This window comes from Cimex lectularius, unplaced genomic scaffold (assembly GCF_000648675.2).
Source record: "Cimex lectularius strain Harlan isolate CLEC.00 unplaced genomic scaffold, Clec_2.1 scaffold207, whole genome shotgun sequence".
Classification (NCBI taxonomy): Eukaryota; Metazoa; Arthropoda; class Insecta; order Hemiptera; family Cimicidae; genus Cimex; species Cimex lectularius.
The window spans coordinates 617,163-635,736 of NW_019392835.1; the positions used below are offsets into that span (position 1 = coordinate 617,163).

At 38.1% G+C, this 18,574-nt stretch overlaps 2 protein-coding genes across 5 annotated transcripts in view; one reads left to right on the forward strand and one right to left on the reverse strand.

The window, feature by feature from the left end:
• Positions 1-18,574, reverse strand: part of LOC106667157 (torso-like protein) — a 112,740-nt gene that overhangs the window by 81,499 nt on the left and 12,667 nt on the right. The window contains exon 1 of one of the 4 annotated variants that reach the window (XM_014394887.2): positions 15,745-15,838. The exons of 2 other annotated variants lie outside the window; for them this stretch is intronic. The gene's annotated coding sequence lies outside the window, so the exon portion shown is untranslated. Of the gene's footprint in view, positions 1-15,744; positions 15,839-18,574 lie in introns of those variants that run through there. One more of the 4 variants, XM_014394891.2, reaches the window with a different exon arrangement.
• Positions 5,020-18,574, forward strand: part of LOC106667144 (putative adenosylhomocysteinase 3) — a 74,545-nt gene continuing 60,990 nt past the window's right edge. Inside the window, exon 1 of the mRNA XM_024228580.1 lies at positions 5,020-5,301. Coding sequence (XP_024084348.1) covers positions 5,035-5,301 — 267 coding nt within the window. The 5' untranslated portion in view covers positions 5,020-5,034. The remainder of the gene's footprint in view (positions 5,302-18,574) is intronic.

Sequence of the window (18,574 nt, forward strand, 5' to 3'; positions counted from 1 at the left end):
TTTTATAACATAAAATGGTACAGAATACTGTCTTTATCTTGGTTTATTTATTTGTATTTATTATTATCAAAAAAGTCCATGGGACCGCGATGGTCAAGTGGTTAAGTCGTTCGAATCATACAATATTTACCTTGCTAGTGTCCTGGGGTCAAATCACGCCATAATCCTTCTTTTAATTAAGACTAGCGACACCCAGGGGGTAGTTAAGCCCTCCAGGATGACAGAAGAACCGCTGTCTAAGACAAAAACTGGGTCGTTTATATCACAATCGACCTCGTACTATTTACATTAACAGTCGGCATAAATGGTGCTTCGTGCTAAGGCATTTTAATTGTATTCAGGGGCACAGAGTGAATACAATCGATAATAATTTCACTCTTAATGCAACGAGTCCGGATCTAAGGCGAAATCGCGCGGGATGGAGATTTAATAATTGACCCCTCACGGGACGACATTATTCAAATACTTTCTTCCTGATTTACCAGGGTGTAAGAGACTGGGCTAAATGAATAAATATCGTGAGAGAAGCTTCTTCAGCCGTTGGGAACCATTCCACGTCTAACGTGTATAAATCACCAGGAGGATTTCTGGCCTTTGTTCTAGGACAACTTCTCACAAGGCCTAACAGATGGTTTTTGAATGTATTGGTATAAGAAAAGGTGTTCATTTTGGACTAAAAACTCCTCCAACTCTGAATGGGCCAAAACAAAGCAAAAAGGGAAAATAGAAGAAGGAGGTGCCTAACTAGACATGCCAGTCAGTAAACTCATGATTAAAGAACCGTTGACAAAACAGGCAAATACATCCAGACAAGGTATAGGTCAAGAAGTAATAAAGCTAAATAGTCTTAAAAGAACAATCAACCAAGTTGTACTGAACTAAGGAAATGGGAAAGTTCTCTAAGCCAAAACCTGCAGTGCTTGGGAAATAGCAAATTCCCGGTTCCTAGTATCCTCCTCCTAATCAGACTATGAATTGAGTATCACATTGACCATTTCAATCAAAAAAATAATCTTTCCTCTTGGGACAAACTATAATTTGGTCGATGAAGAACATGTTGCTCAGACGAACCTTCCAGTTTTCGTGAAGCTTCCGCAGGCCATTAATCGCAAGTGGTTCGGTTGCCCTCACAACATTTATTCCAAAAGATGGTGGACGGATTTATCTTCCAGAAATATTAATAAATTACATGTGATAAGTGGTTAATTGATTTCATGCATAAAGATTGCCCCTCTCGGAATACTCTTTAATAATATTTATTTTATGGCTTCTAAAAGTAAAAATCAAGCCTACTGAATTGCGTTTAATCGTTTTTTTGCCTCAGAGAAAGAGAGACAGAACAAGAGAAAGCCTGAGAGCAAGTGTGAGAGCGAGAAAGAAAGGTAGAGTGTGAAAGAGTTGTGGAGTTGTGTGTGTGTGTGTGTGTGTGAGAGAGAGAGAGAGAGAGAGAGAGAGAAAGAGAGAGAGAGAGAGAGAGAGAAAGAGAGAGAGAGAGACAGTGAGAGAAAGAGATGGATAGAGAGAGAGAGTGAGTGGGGGGGGAGAGATAAACAGCGATAGAGCTAGTGTGTGAAAGAGAAAAGAGAGAGGAAGAGGGAGTGAGCGCCATGGATAAAGAGGGAGCAAGAATACGAGATAGAAACAGAAAAAACTTGAAAAGAACAAAATGCGAGTAACAACTATCTTTTAAAGTAGTTGAAATTCCCGCCTTACTACTGGAAAATAAACCCTTTGATCAATATCCTTTGTTTGGGATTTCGAAGTTCTTTACAATTTTTATGAAATGAAATAATCCTAGATGACAAACTTAAGCTGAATGTGACATTTGTGAAGTTCATGAATATTGAATCTTTTGAACTTCACGTCTAAAATGAGAATAGTCATTTCTTCAACGTACAAAACAAGTTTAGGTCAGCTTTGTTGTACCCTAGGTCAATTAAGTAAGACAAACGATCATTTTCTTTCTGTCCATCTATTTATGTCAATAGTGAAATAATGTGCGGTTCTCACGAGTTGATTTGATTGAGGACGACTTCCTTAACTACTTGATCACCCAGCACGTTTATTTTCCCTGTTTAACCTTAATTTTTTTCATTGTTCTTTTTGTTAAAAAAAAATCATAAAGAGATGGGATTTCTCAAAAAATACTAATCAATAGTTAAAATACACTCAAAGCTAGAAAAACCCCACAGTAGTGTTTTGTTGTTTATTTCAAACTAAATTTATTTTTATGGTTATATTAATTATAATATACTTATTTTGGTGTAAACCAAATTAAACGACATAGAAATTTACGAGTTTTAATAAAAATTATTTAATTATAATCGTTTGAAGGAAAGTCAGTGTCACAAGCGGGACTCGAACCCACGACCTTCGGCTAAATACGCCGCTGCTCTACCACTTGAGCTATCCTGACTTCGATCTACTCGGATACCAACGTCCCATCTCAACCCAACCTTTTGAATTTTCCCTCCTTTTTGCCATTTTTCAAATGTCGTGTAATCTATTTGATTCTCGGCAAAAAATGAAATGGACACGGAGAGCTTTAGTGAAGATATAATTAATTCATTTAACTTATTGACTTTTTTATCTCAACCATTACCTTAAATACAGATTAATTAATTGAAAGATATTATTTGGTCAAGCGGACCACGAAAACTAGTGAGTTTGAAGGAAAATTCACCAAAACATAGGAAAATCATTTGGTTAGATTAAAATTTAACTAACAATTTATAATGTGGTTTGGCTCTTAATAAAGCGTATTAGCTTCTCTGGCCTCGCGAAGGGCCTTAACTTACCTAAGTCTTCTTAAGTCTCCTTAAGTCACCTTAAGTCACCTTAAGTCTTCTTAAGTCTTCTAGGAGGTGAGTAAAGCGGTTTAAAGCTGTTCAACGCTTGGAGGCGGCGAACGATGTCTAACTCGCCTCTTTATCATGTCGCGTGTGTTCTATGGGATTCATGTAAGGAGAACGCGTTGGCCAATTCATTGTGGTAATCCCTACATCCTCCAAGTAATGGGTCTCGAGCTAAATGCGGTCGAGCATTATCATGTTTTAAAACGATGTTGCCCTTAATAAATGGAGCGAAGCATCAAGAAGAACTTCATAGATGCACCTGCAGTAAATGATCCATGATCAGCTCGCTATGGGCACGGACATCGATTCGATCCCATACTGTCTTTGAAAGGTCCCAGACATCTGACAGCCACAAACCAAACCGGCGCTCATCTGTGAAGAGAACGGCCTCCATTGTTCAAGTGTCCGCGATTTGCGAATAGTCTTTCTACTCGATGCCTCTCCGGTAGTAACCTGATGCGGGACGTCTACAGGCTAGGCTGTTCTAACGAAGACTTTCTGATGACTGTTTTGTAGTCCACCATTTAAGTTGGCTACTTATCAAGGAAGCCATTAAATGACGGTTCCATCGCGATCGACCGTTACCTTCTCTTCGATCGAGACCATCATGGATGATGGAGTGCGGCACATCTACGTCCGACGTTGACCAATGCATCTACCCGGGCGAGATATTCTCGACTTAAACCCATGCTTTTAAGAAAACAAAATATGCAAATTTACTGTTTAAAAAAATTAAAAACAAACAAAAAACGATTATCTCACTGGAAAAATTAGCTCTGGAAAGGATGACCTAGCTGATTTTCTTTATTTTTAATTTAAAGTGTTAAAGAATTAGTAGCACTATAAAAGTAAATAAAAGGTTATTTAATGTTGCATTTAAGTTTTCGGTCAACAATCAGTTTTCAATGCTGTGCATTATAATTCAGTTCTTAATTTACTTTTATAAGTTTTAGTGAGGTTTTCCCCAGAGAGATTTTTTCTGGCCGAAATGGTTTGACATACTTGAAAAGAGATAGGTCCTCGAAGGAAAGCATGTGGTGGACATCTGGTCTAAGTTTCCTAATTGCTCTACAATGATGCATGTGTAGAATCGTCTGCTATTTTGCATTCGTTTCCAAAAAATAAGGAGTATCCACCTTCCAGGTGAAGATAAAATAAATTAGCTAACAAAACAGACTATGAGCGAAATAGGCACAATTTCATGGGAAACCGACAGGTTTTATTAAGCCGTTCTTCCTACAGTACATGCAAATAGATCATAAAGCTTTCTGCCAACGAATTTGATTTGACATATAAACTCTTGACTGGCTTGACAGTTGGAAAAGTGTAAGATCATCCAAGTTAAAAAAAATATTAAACTAACTTCGAAATTATACAAGGTAACTTTATGAAACTTAGTTTATTTATTCACTTTATTACGTTGCATATTTGTACCAACTTTGGTCAAATTTAGTGTAAAAGTGAAGCAGCTAGATTCGTTAATTTTTTCACTATATCTGAGAACCAATAAATGAATGCTATCAAAAATCTTTGGAATTATACGACGTATCTTGATGAAATTTAGTTTATCCATTTATTTTATTACCTTCTATTTTTATATCACGTTTGGGCAAAATGAGTAAAATGAAGCCGCTAAATTAATTACATGCGAATTGCGAATATTGCGGAAATTTGTTCTAATCTCATCTTTCACGGAAACATAAATTACAAGGATTTGCCTTTCTGTAAATAGCGATGTTGTCACTTTCAACGTTATCATCCATTAAAGTAAAACGTTATTGCTACATAATAAACAATATTTCTATGTTTTATGTAACGTTATGTAGGCATTATATTTATTAAACAATAACTGTCTTCTCAACCAAAAGTTGAATTATATTTATATCATCTAAGTCAGAAATCTAAAAAATGATGGAAACCTTAGAATTTTTATAAAAAATCGATAGATAATCGCGCGTACTAACTAAAATTCACTCATTTTTAAAAAAGTGGATTCTGTATAATAATTTTTAGGTTATACAACGTCATTTAGATCTCTAACCCAGTTTGTCACTTACGCTTTTGTTGATTCTTATCAATTTAAACCGTTACGTCAGATCAAATCTATTTATTGCCTAATGCACACAGTTCGTTTTTACCTGAGCAACGTGCAGCACGCTTTTGAAAAATTCGGATCACGATGTCTACAAAAGGGAAGAAAGTCTGTCAAAATTGTTTGAACAATTGCAAAATGAGAAAAGGACGATGCCCGAGGAAAATGTTCGCCAGGGCGAGGCTATCTTTGAGGGATCTGTGGCTGAAATCGTTTGGAAACGATGCTCCGGCGCCGCATGCTCGTCTCTTCAAATCCACCTGGGTCCAGCGACGGCCGCCATCCGCGCCAGGAGATCCGGCCAAGGAAACACTCCTGGGAAATCCAGCGCCGGACCAGGAAGAAGAGAAACCCGTACGTCACTTTCCTTTATCAAATCATATACGGTTTTTCTTAATACAGTTTGTAAACTACAAGAGTGTAAGAAACTCATGGAATATCCTTCAAGTTGTGTTTATATATATTATATCATGAATCTCCAAAATACTCGTGATAATATCATTCGATAAATATTACGGAGAGTTTGGACACGAAAGTAAGAGAGATAGTCTGAGAGAAAGAGAGGCAGTGGGATAGTGTGTATGAGAGAAACAGATGAAAAGAAAGAAAGAAACAAAAAGAGAGAAAGAAAAAAGAGTGAATAAATTAATAACATTTTTAATTATAGTCGCAGAACTTCGTTATTTTTACATCCAACGACGAATGAGAGAGAGAGAGAGAGAGAGAGAGAGAGAGAGAGAGAGAGACAGACAGACAGACAGACAGACAGACAGACAGACAGAGAGAGAGAATTAAGGAAAAATATAAAGAGGGTGAAAAAGAAAGAGAGAGAGAGAGTGAGTGAAAGAGATAGAGAAAATGAGAGGGAGAGATAGAAGCGTGAGATAGAGAGAAAATGAACGAATGAATGAGGTTTTATTTGTTGTCGCAGATTTGTCAGATAGAGAGAAGGACAAACAAAGGGAATCTGAGAGGTTGTGTGCCCGAGAGAGAGATAGAAAGAGTATGTTTGTCAGTGATAGAAGGAAACAAGAAGAATGAGAAAGAGTGAGAGTGTGTGAGAGAGAGAAACAAGAGAGAGACTGAGAGAGAAAAAGAGACATTGTAATAAAGAAAGAGAAAGAAAAACAAGAAGAGGGAGAAAAAGAGAATGGAGCATTAATATCATTTGTAATTATAGTCGCAGAACTTTGTTATTTTTACATCCAACGGCAAATGAAACAAGGAGGGAGAGAGAGAGAGAATAAAGGAAAAATTTAAAGAGGGTGAAAGAGGAAGAGAGAGAGAAGAGAGAGAGACAGAGACAGAGAATGAATGCGGTTTTATTTAGTATCACATAATTTGGTCAAATACCGAGAAGGACAGAGAAATAGAACCTGAGGGAGTGTGTGTCTGATGGGGAGAAAGAAAGAGAATGTTGTCAGCGATATAAGGAAACAGAGAGAAAGAGAGATAGTGAGATGAGTGTGTGTGTGTGTGTGTGTGTGTGAGAGAGAGAGAGAGAGAGAGAGAGAGAGAGTGAGAGAGAGAGGAAGAAAGTAAGTCACATAGAAGTACGGGTACAGGTAGAATAGTAAATAGGTTGAGGAATAATTATAGTTAAGAGGCTACAAGTAGGAAATGAACAATTATATAGGAATAGATAAATGAACAATTTGACAATAGCGAGAGAAAATGAGTGAACAGGCAAAAAGAAAGACAAGTTCTCAAAAATTAAAATTCTGTCGAACTAATCTGTCCGTTGTACCTACTTTCAAGTTTTGCATATGTATAGGCCATTATAGTTTTCGTTTTCTGAAATATGCTTCGCGTAATCGCATATTGGCGAAATAGGTTCGACGTATAAATGTACAGTTAATAAATCACAATTTAAAACGCGTGAACCCTCAATGATCCTTCATAATCAGTTCTCCCGTTGGATCATGCTTGATTTTTGCAATTCAACTGACAACATGATAGCGCGGAGTTGTTCCACCATCTAACTATGTATTTATTTGCGCATACACAACAGACTTATTAAATCGAAGGTCTGAGAGACAATGTTTTACAATAAGTTGATTATACTGTGCATAAAAGTGATTTAATTGCATATTTTCTTGTCTGTTTCTCAGAAAAGTTAGCCATTTTCCATACCATGGCGATACATTGCAAGGGATCGCTGAAACTGCAGAAGATGCTTTTCACGAATGCCATGCGACGAAACCCTTTGATTAATGTAATGTCTGTCTGCGCTACCACTAAACTAAACTCCCACCGCTGCCACTAAACTTTCACCCACCCTGGGAGTCATGGCCCACTCTATGTGGAACCACGGCGACAACGGGTGGTATAATGTAGTTGAGACTCGAGACCCCGAAACGGCTCACCTCGTGTTCTCTTCCTCGGCCCTTTTTCTCAATCCGAACTCCTTTATTCTATCCTGTGACCCCTCCTAACCCTTGGTTACAAGGGGGGTATCCGGGCACAAAATAATGGTGCAGCCCGGAGGGCGTGGCAACCTCTCTAAAGCACAAGCTGTCTTATGTCGGCCTTAGGGTCGGCAGGGGCGGCGGGTGCCATAGCAGAGTCACACGAGGGCCAGTGCACCGTCTGCAAAGAAAGGTTGTATGGCCATCTGTACCACGGGGTGACAAAACTGTTCCAAATCCGGCCCGAGTCACATTGGGAACGGATTCGTGGTGGCTTGTGGTGACGCCCCTGGCGGGAACTTAGACAGAGGCTGTCTTCTATCTGGGACCTTTCGTGAAGCTTGCGTATGGCCAATGTATTACCCCCCGTTCCTCACGGGAGTCGTTGCGACCGGACGACAACATGTAAGCGTTGAGGACGCCATGATCATGCTACAGTCCCTCGAATGCATAAGTAAGCGATTGGAAAAGGGGGGGGGCGGTCTTTGGCTCAAGTATGCTTTGCATTGTTGTGCGTATGACCGGCGTGGTACCCTTGGGGAAGCGAAGGATCGGACCACCTAGGCTAGACCTATGGCGTCCCTCGATTAGGTGTAGGCTGAGCTCGATAAGATACCTTTTACCGTAGACAGTGCTCATCTAGGGGGTGGGTAGCAATCCTACTATAATCCGAAACCGTTGTCGAGGCGTTCCCGGAAGTTTCTACGCTGGAGTGTTGCCTTCTCTATCTAGGGAGTACGCGAGGGGGGGGACGGGCTGATGTATTTCGGCCCGTTAGCCCCTCGCGTGCGGCGTACGACCCGACGCACAATGCGGGCCCGACCATTCGGAGTGGACAAGTGGAGAGCGTGGCTACTGACCCTTAGGGGCCGGGACACCAATACACCAAAGCTGCGGCGGTAACACCATTCCGTCGTATGCAGAAGTGCGTCAGCTCTCATCTTGAGAATCAAAACGTCCGATAAGGCCGTATAGGCTAGGTGCGGACGTTAAAGATCCTCTTGTCTTGTTGACGATGAGTAATCGGGAACCCAATGTCTGCGCTACCTGTGCTTTCTGCGCGAAGGTTTGCCTAAAAGTGCACCAAGAATTTAGTGGAATATCATCCTTTTAGATTAATTTTATGATGGTCCAGGGGTACACCACCAGTTCAGGATATTCACTTCTGATGATGAAAGGAGACTAGGAAGTGGGGCTTATGTTCTCAAAGCACTGGGTTATTGTATTTTCCTAGTGTTTTATTTCAATTTAACGATTCGATCCTTCTCCAAACGTGTGCTAGGTCATCGACTGTCGTTGCTACAATTCATTTCCCTGGGTTTTCTTTGTAACCGAGGTTATTTCTCCATTGAGCAGTTCGAAAATGATATGGGTTTCTGTTTCTTCCTCCCCATTGATTAATCTACAAATGTGATTATCATTGAGCGTATGTCGTGTTTTTCTCAGATGCCAGTAACCCATATGTAGTCCTAGTACTTCTCTAAGTTTAGCACTCTCTAACTGTATATTTGCCAGTTTTGGTGAGTTGTGTTACTGTGTTCTTCACTTCTCTCTTTTTTGGATACATTCTACGATTCTATGTTTGTTTTTGTTATTCCTCGATCCTTCTCTGGCCAGTGTGTCTGCCTTTTCGTAACCAAAAAATCACTTGTGTCCTGGATATCATCAGGTTATTGTGTTTCCTAGGTTTTGGAGATTGTGAATGCATCCGCCGACTAATTATTGATGTGATTTTTTTGACATGTTAGTGCATTGATATATAATTGGTTATCGAATCGTATGAGGAGTTTTTTTATTCTCCTTTACTATTCTCCTTTACATGCTATACCCAGGTTTGGTATAACGGGAAAGACATCCTTCTGTAAAACGAGACCCAACGAGCAATAAGTCACCAAATGGCATGATCAACACAATATCAACCTTGTTTCTTGAAAGAAAAATATAATAACCAAATTAATTATTCTTTTTATGTAAGGTCTTTGGAATACAATTGGTTTAATATTTAATAAGTAAAAGAAGTATCACTTCACTAACAGCTCCCCATGTCCCCTTCAAATAGCAAAAAGAGGGAAAATTCGAACGGTTATAGGTTGAGATGGAGAGTTGGTGCCCGAGAGGATCGAAGTCACGATAGCTTTCGATGACCTTGTCAAACCCGGATAGCAAAGCAATCGGCCTGTAATTGAACATATCCGACTTGTCTCATTTTTTGAAAACTGGATTGATCCTCACAATTTTTAGCCCTGCTGAATAAATGCCTGAAAAGAAGATGCAATTCACTACATCAACCAATGGGTCCATCAGCTCAGATGCAAATTCATGAAGAAATATAATATTCAACAAGTCCTGCGGAACTTTTTTTAAGAGTTTTAGTAACAACAAATAAAAATCCAAAAATAAATAGAGAAGTTCAGGATAGTAGACTGTAGAATTTTTTTTATTACAACTTAAAATAACCTCATTAAAAAAATCGCCAAAAAGGCAGATAATTATATCATTTTATTCTGATAATTATGATCCAATCATTTGGGAAACAGGAAGATACTGCCAAAGTAAACACAATAAGGTAAATCCTGGGTCGATGAAATATTTCCAATTTTTTCAAATTTTGTCCATAATCACTTTTTTACAATACTTTCTTGGTGGATCCGCCCTTTCTCCTTAGATCGGATCGTGCCGCTTTTAACAAGAGGTTCACGGACACTTTAACCAAACTTGGCACGTAACTTTTGGAACGACCCGGCTTTAAAATGAAGCAGAAACACGTCTAAAAATTCTTAACGGGATTGCCGTGATTCAAGGGCCGTGTCGCCACGTTTTGCGACCGTTTGTCCGTTCCAGTTTGAAATTCCGACCGTAATTCCAAGTCGTTTGTATGTAAAAACACGTCCTCTTCATTAATTAAACACTAAATCAAAGGGTCATTTTCTGTTCGATATCTTGTTTAAAAGATTCGTTCTCTTGTTTTGGGAAATAAATTTTGTATAGGTGACTAGATTATATAAGGGAAATAGAAATGCGGAAAAATAATGTAGAAAACTGAAAAAAATTATAAACCAAAAATGATATTATGAAATAAAAATGATTTTATTTTGAAATTGTAATATTGAATCATTGGCCTTTTGCCATGTCAACAATATTTGTTTTTGTTGTCTCACCTTCATGCTGAAAGGAAACAAAATATTTTCAAAACGTTCGTTTGTTTGTGACATTGAGAAAATAAATTTTCCAGGTTCAATAACCTTGCTGTGGTCTTAATAAATTTTGTACATAATTTTTTCGTTAGCGTTTCGGAAATCTACATCTTCAGTCTTTTCATTTTGATCCTTTAATGTGAAGATGAGGCAACACTGAACGCATCTGGCAGACCAAACAATCCAGAATGGCCTGAGAGATTTCCTCCTGCGGTGTAGGCGTTATGAACCAGTAAGTTGGTCGAAACCGATCAATCTGATGATTGTGGCATATCAGGTTTAGCCATGTTCAGTGGTTGGTCAGGGTTATAAGCAGGGTGAGGCAAGAACCAACCCGCCAATGTAGATGCTAAAAGCCGCTGGACGCGAGACAGCCAATAACGTTTTTAATATTGAGCAATTGACATTTCATCTTGAGGCCTGAAAGCTGATTCCTTCATATTGTGATACTTAAATTAACTGTTCCAAATATTTATCTCGGTCGCTTCCGATCATTTTGGTCTCTCAGATGTAAGGGTTATAAACAGGGCGAGTCAAGGCAGCAAAACCACTTGTTATTTTGTCGTTACCGATCATCTTGATCTGCCTGTTATATCTCGGGCTGATCTGTAAGAAGTGTTTCGCCATATTCGGTTGTTCGTCAGGGAAATAAGCAGGCTGAGACGGGAACCAGCCCACAACTGAAGACGGTGGAAAAGATGGTGGAAACGACAGCCAGTAACATTTGTAATATTGAGAAATTGACATTTCATTTTGAGGCCTGAAAGTTGAAGATCATTCATTTTTCCAATCATTTTGGTTATTCAGACGCCCGTCGGGTTTTGGTCATCCTCTGTGATTCATCAGGGTCATAAGAAGGGTAAGACGAGATAGTAAAAACCACGGGTTATTTGGTCGCAAAAGATCATCCTGATCTGCCTACCCACTCTGGGTTTGACGTCAAACGCGTTTCGGCATTCCGCCATATTCGGTTGTCTGTCAGGGAAATACGAACAATGAGGGGGGAACCAGCCCACCACTGAAGGTAGGGAATGCCGGTGGAAACGACAGCAAATAATAATTGCGATTGATATTTCATCTTGAGACCTGAGGATCTTTTCAATTTTCCGACCATTTTGACCATTCAGAAGTCTATGGGCTTTTGGCCATCTTCAACGATTCGTCAGGGTAATAAGAAGGGTGAGCCATTGAGGCCTAAGAGGTGATTCTTTTAATTTTTTCATCGTGGTTCGTCAGGACTATAAGCAGAGTGAGGCAAGAAAGCAAAAAGGACACCACTAAAAACAAAACGCGTTTCACCGGTCAAATTAATCCAAAACACCAGATCAAAAATGGCCGAAACGCAAGACGAACCCGACAAAAGCTAGATCTAGGATTGATCTATGATACCTAAATGATCGTTTACGACAAAATTACAAAAAATGAAAAATATTCCATAAAATTAACCAACTTTGGCATTGTTTCAATCGTTTTAAAACAAGGCGATTGAATCGACTTTAAATACCTCGAGTAACTACATCCTCCGCCACACCTTTCTCCTTTTACTATTATCTAACATACATGTCTACATTCAGAAATGCTTTACATATGTTTACGTTCGGAATAGATTAAAGAAAAATCTAATTATCGACAATACAGATAAAATAGACTCGGATGAAAAGTTTTTGCATAATGCATATCTGAAGGTAAACAAAAGTAAAACAAACGAAAAAATAAAATATTAGTGAACTATTTATTTCAAAAAATTAGAAGACTTAGACAGAGAAAACTTAACCCCAATAAATTTCACTTCGAACAATCAAATGTCACCTACCTAAATGTTCCTTGAGAGGTGTTTATTTATTCATCATTATTTATTTAATGCGTCCAGTTCCTGAAGTCGACCCAGGTAATGACTTCAACGATGGTAAATTGACTGGAAATGGAACTCATGATTTATCTTGGACGACTAAGAATCTGCAGTCTTTTTTTGGACAAGGATGCGTCCTTCCAACAAGTGATTCAGCGACGAATTGACCGTTTCATTGTTTCTTTGTTGTTCAATTCATTGTAGCCGTCCTACTCGGGAGAATTGTCAAAACATAAGAGGCTCGTTGTCGATTTATCGGATTGTACCACGTGGTCTTGAATAAAAATGTGAATCTTTTGAGTGTCTTCCTTCCGAGATGCTTAGTTAAGTCTGTAATGTTGGTATTTCAGATAATTTTATAAAAATTTTGAAGACAGTAAATACATTCTTTTGGGATAAAATCAATATTTTAACCGTTTAACAATATCAAAACTACCGTGACTTCTCTTTATTTTTCTATATTCCTATGAGGCTTTTTATAGAGTCAACCGGGTATGCTTTATAAACATAAACGCTTCCTACCCACTCTTTATTATCTTATCCTGAAATTCTACCTAACAGACGGCTGCTTCAGAGGTGCGGCAACGAGTTCTCGGCAATCAGACCGATACAAGCTGGAGTCCGACAAGGAGGAATTCTTGGCCCATCATTTATATTATTAATACTGCTGACCTCCCTACCCTCCGATACCATAGCAAATCCGTTCTATTATTCGAATCTTACCCAAGTTGCCTCCAACATCTAAGAACACCTTGAGCTTTTCGAAGACTGGTGCAAAAAAGGAAGACAAGATTGAATGAGGAAAACATTGTGATAAAAGTCTTGCTTTCCACTGTACATCAACAGCAAAGAGATATCGACTTTCATTCAAGTCAAATATTTGGGACTATACTGACTGACGTGGAATCCCAACAGAAGGCTTAAGAGACAACAACTATCAGAAGACTCGGACAACTACCAAGACCTCTAGGACCGAAATCTGTCTTGACGTCAACACTAAACTAACATTATGCAAGACATTACTAGGACCACGTTGGATGGACATACAGAGTGGGGTTTTGCTAAGCCGTCCAAATCTAGCGCATCCGCGTGCAATCAAGACTCTTCAAGCGAATTATCAAAGCTCCTTACTACGTCACTAATCTTACTATCCAAAGCGACCTCAACATTCCTTTGTGGAACATTCACAACAGAGTGAACGTATTTATTAGCATGAATGCATGCATATATGCACGTTTGAGCCTATAAAAATAAATCAATAAAATGCAATTAAATATCAACATAGTTGCAATTTGTATGTTTGTGTGAAATTGGCGCGTTGATTTTAAATCGATCACCCCGGTCCCATAGGCCATTCAAGGATTCATTTGGACCAGAGCCCGCACATGTGTCATGTAGAGAAATATTTCTCGATTTTTCTTGCTTAATTAAAGGATGTCATTCCTTGAACCTATATAAAGAGCGTGTAGGAATGCCATTTGATGTGAGAAATGCGCTGAAGCCCAGCAGGGAGTAAAAGTGAGTAAAGTAATTACCATCTTGTAGGAGGGCTTTTATGTCCAACTGTTGTTGTGCTCGGAAGAGAGGTTAAACCACTTTACATTGGTTTCTCATGGCATGTGTCCTTTAGGTTATGATTTCATTGAAACACACCTCTAGTCTTTCTTTAGGTATTAAATACCCATATAAACAATAATTCTTCAGTAATCTTTCTTGGACAAACCGAAAAAGCCCCTCCTCAAGGACCTCTCCCCTTGGATGTAAAGGGAGTGCAGAACACAACACAAAGGTTAAATTTAGTGCACTTGGAGTTTCCCTATTGGATCTGGTGTACATTTGTCGTAACCCATGACTTAACCTCATAAAACTATTTTCTTTCCTTACTTTAGCTTTAAAAAAACTTCGGAAATAATACTGCTTAGTTAGTCTTCAGGGGTCCGTCAGGATATACGAAGGGTGAGGTGAGACAGCCAATCCGACATGGGACATCGCCGAAGACAAATTTCACAGGTCAAATTAATTCAAGGGACCAAATCTACAGAATTGTAATAATTAAAATATCAGAAAAATAAAAAATGAAAGCACGGCAAATGGCTGAAACCCAAGACGAGCGTGATCACTTTTAAAATGGACACCTCAAGGTTTTCTTTATTTATAAATACTAGTGTAAATGATAATTTTGTAAAAATCTTTGTTGGAAAAACGGGAAAATGCCTTCCTCATTTAGGGCTTCTCCCCTTGGATATAAAGGGACAGCAGAAAACAACCCAAGGGCTAAATTTAGTGCACTTCAAATCCTCGCTATGGGATCTGGTGTAAATTTGTCTTAACCCATGACTCAGCAATGCTTCAAACACTATTTTCTTTCTTTAGCTTAAAAAATCAGAAGATTTTTGGGGGAGAGCATTAGTTTTAAAACTAAACTGGGTTAAAAAACATATCATGCATTCTTAAAAGATTTAGTTCATACCATAAAACACTAAAAAATTTATATAGCCATACAGTTTAAAATTAATCTATCGAAGGAATTTATGTATTTTTTTGGACATTTCAAAAAAGGGGGAAAGCATTTTTTTCGTGATCCTTTTTCTGTGATATCTGGAAGACCTTAAACAGATACGGTTATGGTCCGAGGGGGATTGATCCCACCGGTTCCTCGTCATAGTTTCTTGATTGATGAGCGTAATTTTTTTGAAGAATATTTTTTCTCTTACCCTATTAACAAATCCTTTCGTCCTAGATCCACTAATGATTTTCCGCCGAAGAATTGCTTTTATTGCAAGTGAAATTTTTTCTTACTGGTCTCAATCATTTCTAGGAAAAAATAATTAAACTATTTAAAGTCTGATAAAATTTAAAAAAAGTCCTCTACGAATTTATTAGAATGGCATTTTTTGATAAATGAAGCAGTGAAGATTTTATTTTGTCGTACTTTTTTTAAAATAATGTTTAATCGGCGGGCTTTAATTTTATCAGGAGACGAAAATTATCATTTCAAATCAAAAATAGTGTGATTGATTGAACTCAGAGCCAGATTTAAAAAAAAATATTATAAAAGTTTGGGGTAAACTTTATGATAACAGACTTGTGCTTGATCAGACTGCAAAGAGGCTCCTTAAATAAATAATAATAACAATACGACAGAAAGAATAAAAGAAGAGGCTCAATATAATCCTTTATCCCAATGTCGTGTATAAAGATTTTTATAATAGATAGATCATTTCTGGTTGTTCAAAAAGACGATGGTTGAATTTAAAAACCCCCTGAGGAGTTCGTGCCGATGATATTTCAAGGGAGGTGGGTTTTAATTTTTCTAAGTGTTTTATGAGTGTGAATTGGGACGAACCTTGTAAATAACAGTTGTTGTCCACTCCGGTCGGTCAACATAATGGGCACCAGACAAAACTGAGAGTGAGTGAGACAACCTACAACACTTTCACTAAACCTAAGTGCATGCTCCCTCCCTCCACTTAATCTCCCCTCCAGACTGCTCAGCCGGCCTTTTCGTACTCTTGAAGTCGTTTCCGGGGACGAGTCGTTTCTGCAGACGTCGCTGGTCAGGTCGACGCGACCTCCACCTTCGCGGATCACCTGGCAACGGAGGATTCGGGAGCCGTAGGTCCCCTTCCTGGCCGCCGGGAAGGAAGAAAAACGAGAAACGATCGAACGGGTTACGACGCCTCCGGGTGGAGGTAGCCCTTGAACTTTTACTCGGCCGAAGTTCCGATTGACTTACGGCGACGGAATGTGCGAACGACTTTTCGACATTTCCACATATAAAGGAAATTTTTTGATTGCGTTTTATTTTTAGGGAATAAGAGCCAAAGATCCCTTTAGCGAAGCCTTTTGCTCTAGGGTCACTGGTGACGGTTCCTTCCACTTCGATTTGGAAGTGAACTTTCGACCCTTTCACCCCCCCCCCCCAAAAAAAAAAGTACACTATTTAACGTAGTTGAACACTTTCGATCATTTCCCTTGGCGTTAATGTCACCATTCTGAAGAGCCTGTATCTTAGCTTGGAAAATAAATTGATAATGTAGAGATCTTGAGAGAGATTTTGCTAGGCCAAATGTTGGGGCTTAGATATGGGTTCCGTTAGTTGAGTTAAGGTTAGTATTAGGGTTAGTTAAGGCTAGGATAAGAATTAGGGTTAGGGTTAGGCTAGGAGCGGTTAGAGTTATGGTAAGGGGCGGGTTAGCTAAAAGTGACGTTAGGTTAGAGACGAGATAGGATATATTAGATAAGAGGTACGTTTGGTTAGGGTTAAGATATAGTTAGTAAAGATTAGCATAATAATTAGGGTTAGGTTTAGGCTAGGACCGGATAGAGTTATGGTCAGGGATATGTTACAATAACTTAGGATGAACTCGAATATGGAAGATTTAGGTTAAATTAGGTAGGGTAAGGGTTAGAATTAGAGTTAGGTTAGAGTTAGAGTTAGGTACGGTTTGGGTTATGTTCAAGAACGATTTAGGATAGGTTGGATAAATGTAAGTCGCGGTAGGGTAAAGATAGGCATTAGAGTTTAGGGTTTGGTTTAGGCTGGGAGCGATTAGAGTAATGGTAAATCAAGGTTTAAGATAGGCTAGGGTTAAGGTTAGTAAGGTCGACAAAATAATTAAGGTTAGGGTAGGAACAGAGTTATGGTCAGGGAAAGGTTAATATAGGGTTAGAATTATGGTTAGGGACGATTTAGATTAAGTTAGGTAGCGCAAGGGTTTAACTTAAGATTAGGTTAGTGTTAGCGATATGGACAGATTAGGTTAGGTATGGTTAGAAATTTGGTTAGGAATGAGTTAGGTTACGTTCGGTTAGAGTTATACTTATGGATGAGTTAGGCTAAGATGCGATAAGAATTTGGTTAAGGTAGGGTTAAAGTGAGGGTTATGGACGGTTTACGTTAGATTAGTAATGTGAGATATCCATAAATTTAACCCCTGCCCCAACTCTGTTCCATTTTGGATCATCTGTTACCATAATACGTTGCGGGTTTTATTTTATTTTGTCCTAAGTGGCTGTTAGGGCATTCTCTGTACTTAGTCTTGCTAAAAATTTCGCACACAATCTATGGATTCCTTGATAAACGTTTGAGGTAAACTTCAAATTACTTGGGATTCCCTGCTAAGTTGATGATTTTTGTTAAATACTGAAAAATGAAAAATTATATATAGTATTTGTAAAAAAGTATATAATATTGAATTTTATCCATCTTTTTAATAAGTCGGTTTATCAATCTTGCTAGCGTAGAGTTATTCGTTCGAAAATAGCATATTAAGTTCAAAATAAAATTCTTAACTTTAACACGATCAGTACAGATTGTTTGAATGCCATTAATATAAAATCGTATTTGGCATTTTTTGATAATGAGTTGAATTATGAGCCAGTTATTGAATTGTCGTGGAATTAGGTTCTTTGTAGCTTTACATGTTAAAAGTTTAGTTTTAATTTTTAAAAATGATTTTAAACAGAATTTGGAAAAATGGCTATCATAGTGTTTAATTTCAAAATTTTATTCGTGAATACTAATTTTTTTTGCTTTTTTATTATTCAGTTAGGTGTGACAAAGCTTGTGTATTTAAAAAGAAACATTAATTTAATCGACAATTTGCATAACAGGGCAAAGTTCACTTACAAATTGGACGTTGAAGCGAATTGAAAGTTGTTTTAGTTAATAGTCAAGTATATGGATAAAACCAACAGCTATCAATAATTAATTAATATTTTCCAAACGATTTAACTATAATTTTTCCCTTAACCCTGAATGATTAATTATTAATATAGTCAAGTATTTATGAAATAATTGTAAATTCCTTGATGTGAGGAATCCTTAATTTTTTTTTAAATGTAGTCGAAACTGCTTGGCAAAGATTTACAAAAAAGAAGAAAAAAAGGCTTTTGTAATTGTGTGTCCTAGTCAATACAGGACCGAGCCAATATGTATCATTCCTGTTAAGTCACAATGTAAGAATGAAAAGAGCAGACAATCTTTGAATTTCCCTCAGAGTCGCTCATTCCGGTGGACAATGAGCTTGGAAGTGTCACGAAACGACGGTGGCAAAAGATATTCTGGCTATCTTGCTTACGGTTAACGGTTACGGCACAAGCCATTATATAATTACGCTCCTTTCACTGATCAATTTTGACGAATAGAAAAAAAACTGACTTTTATTAATAAA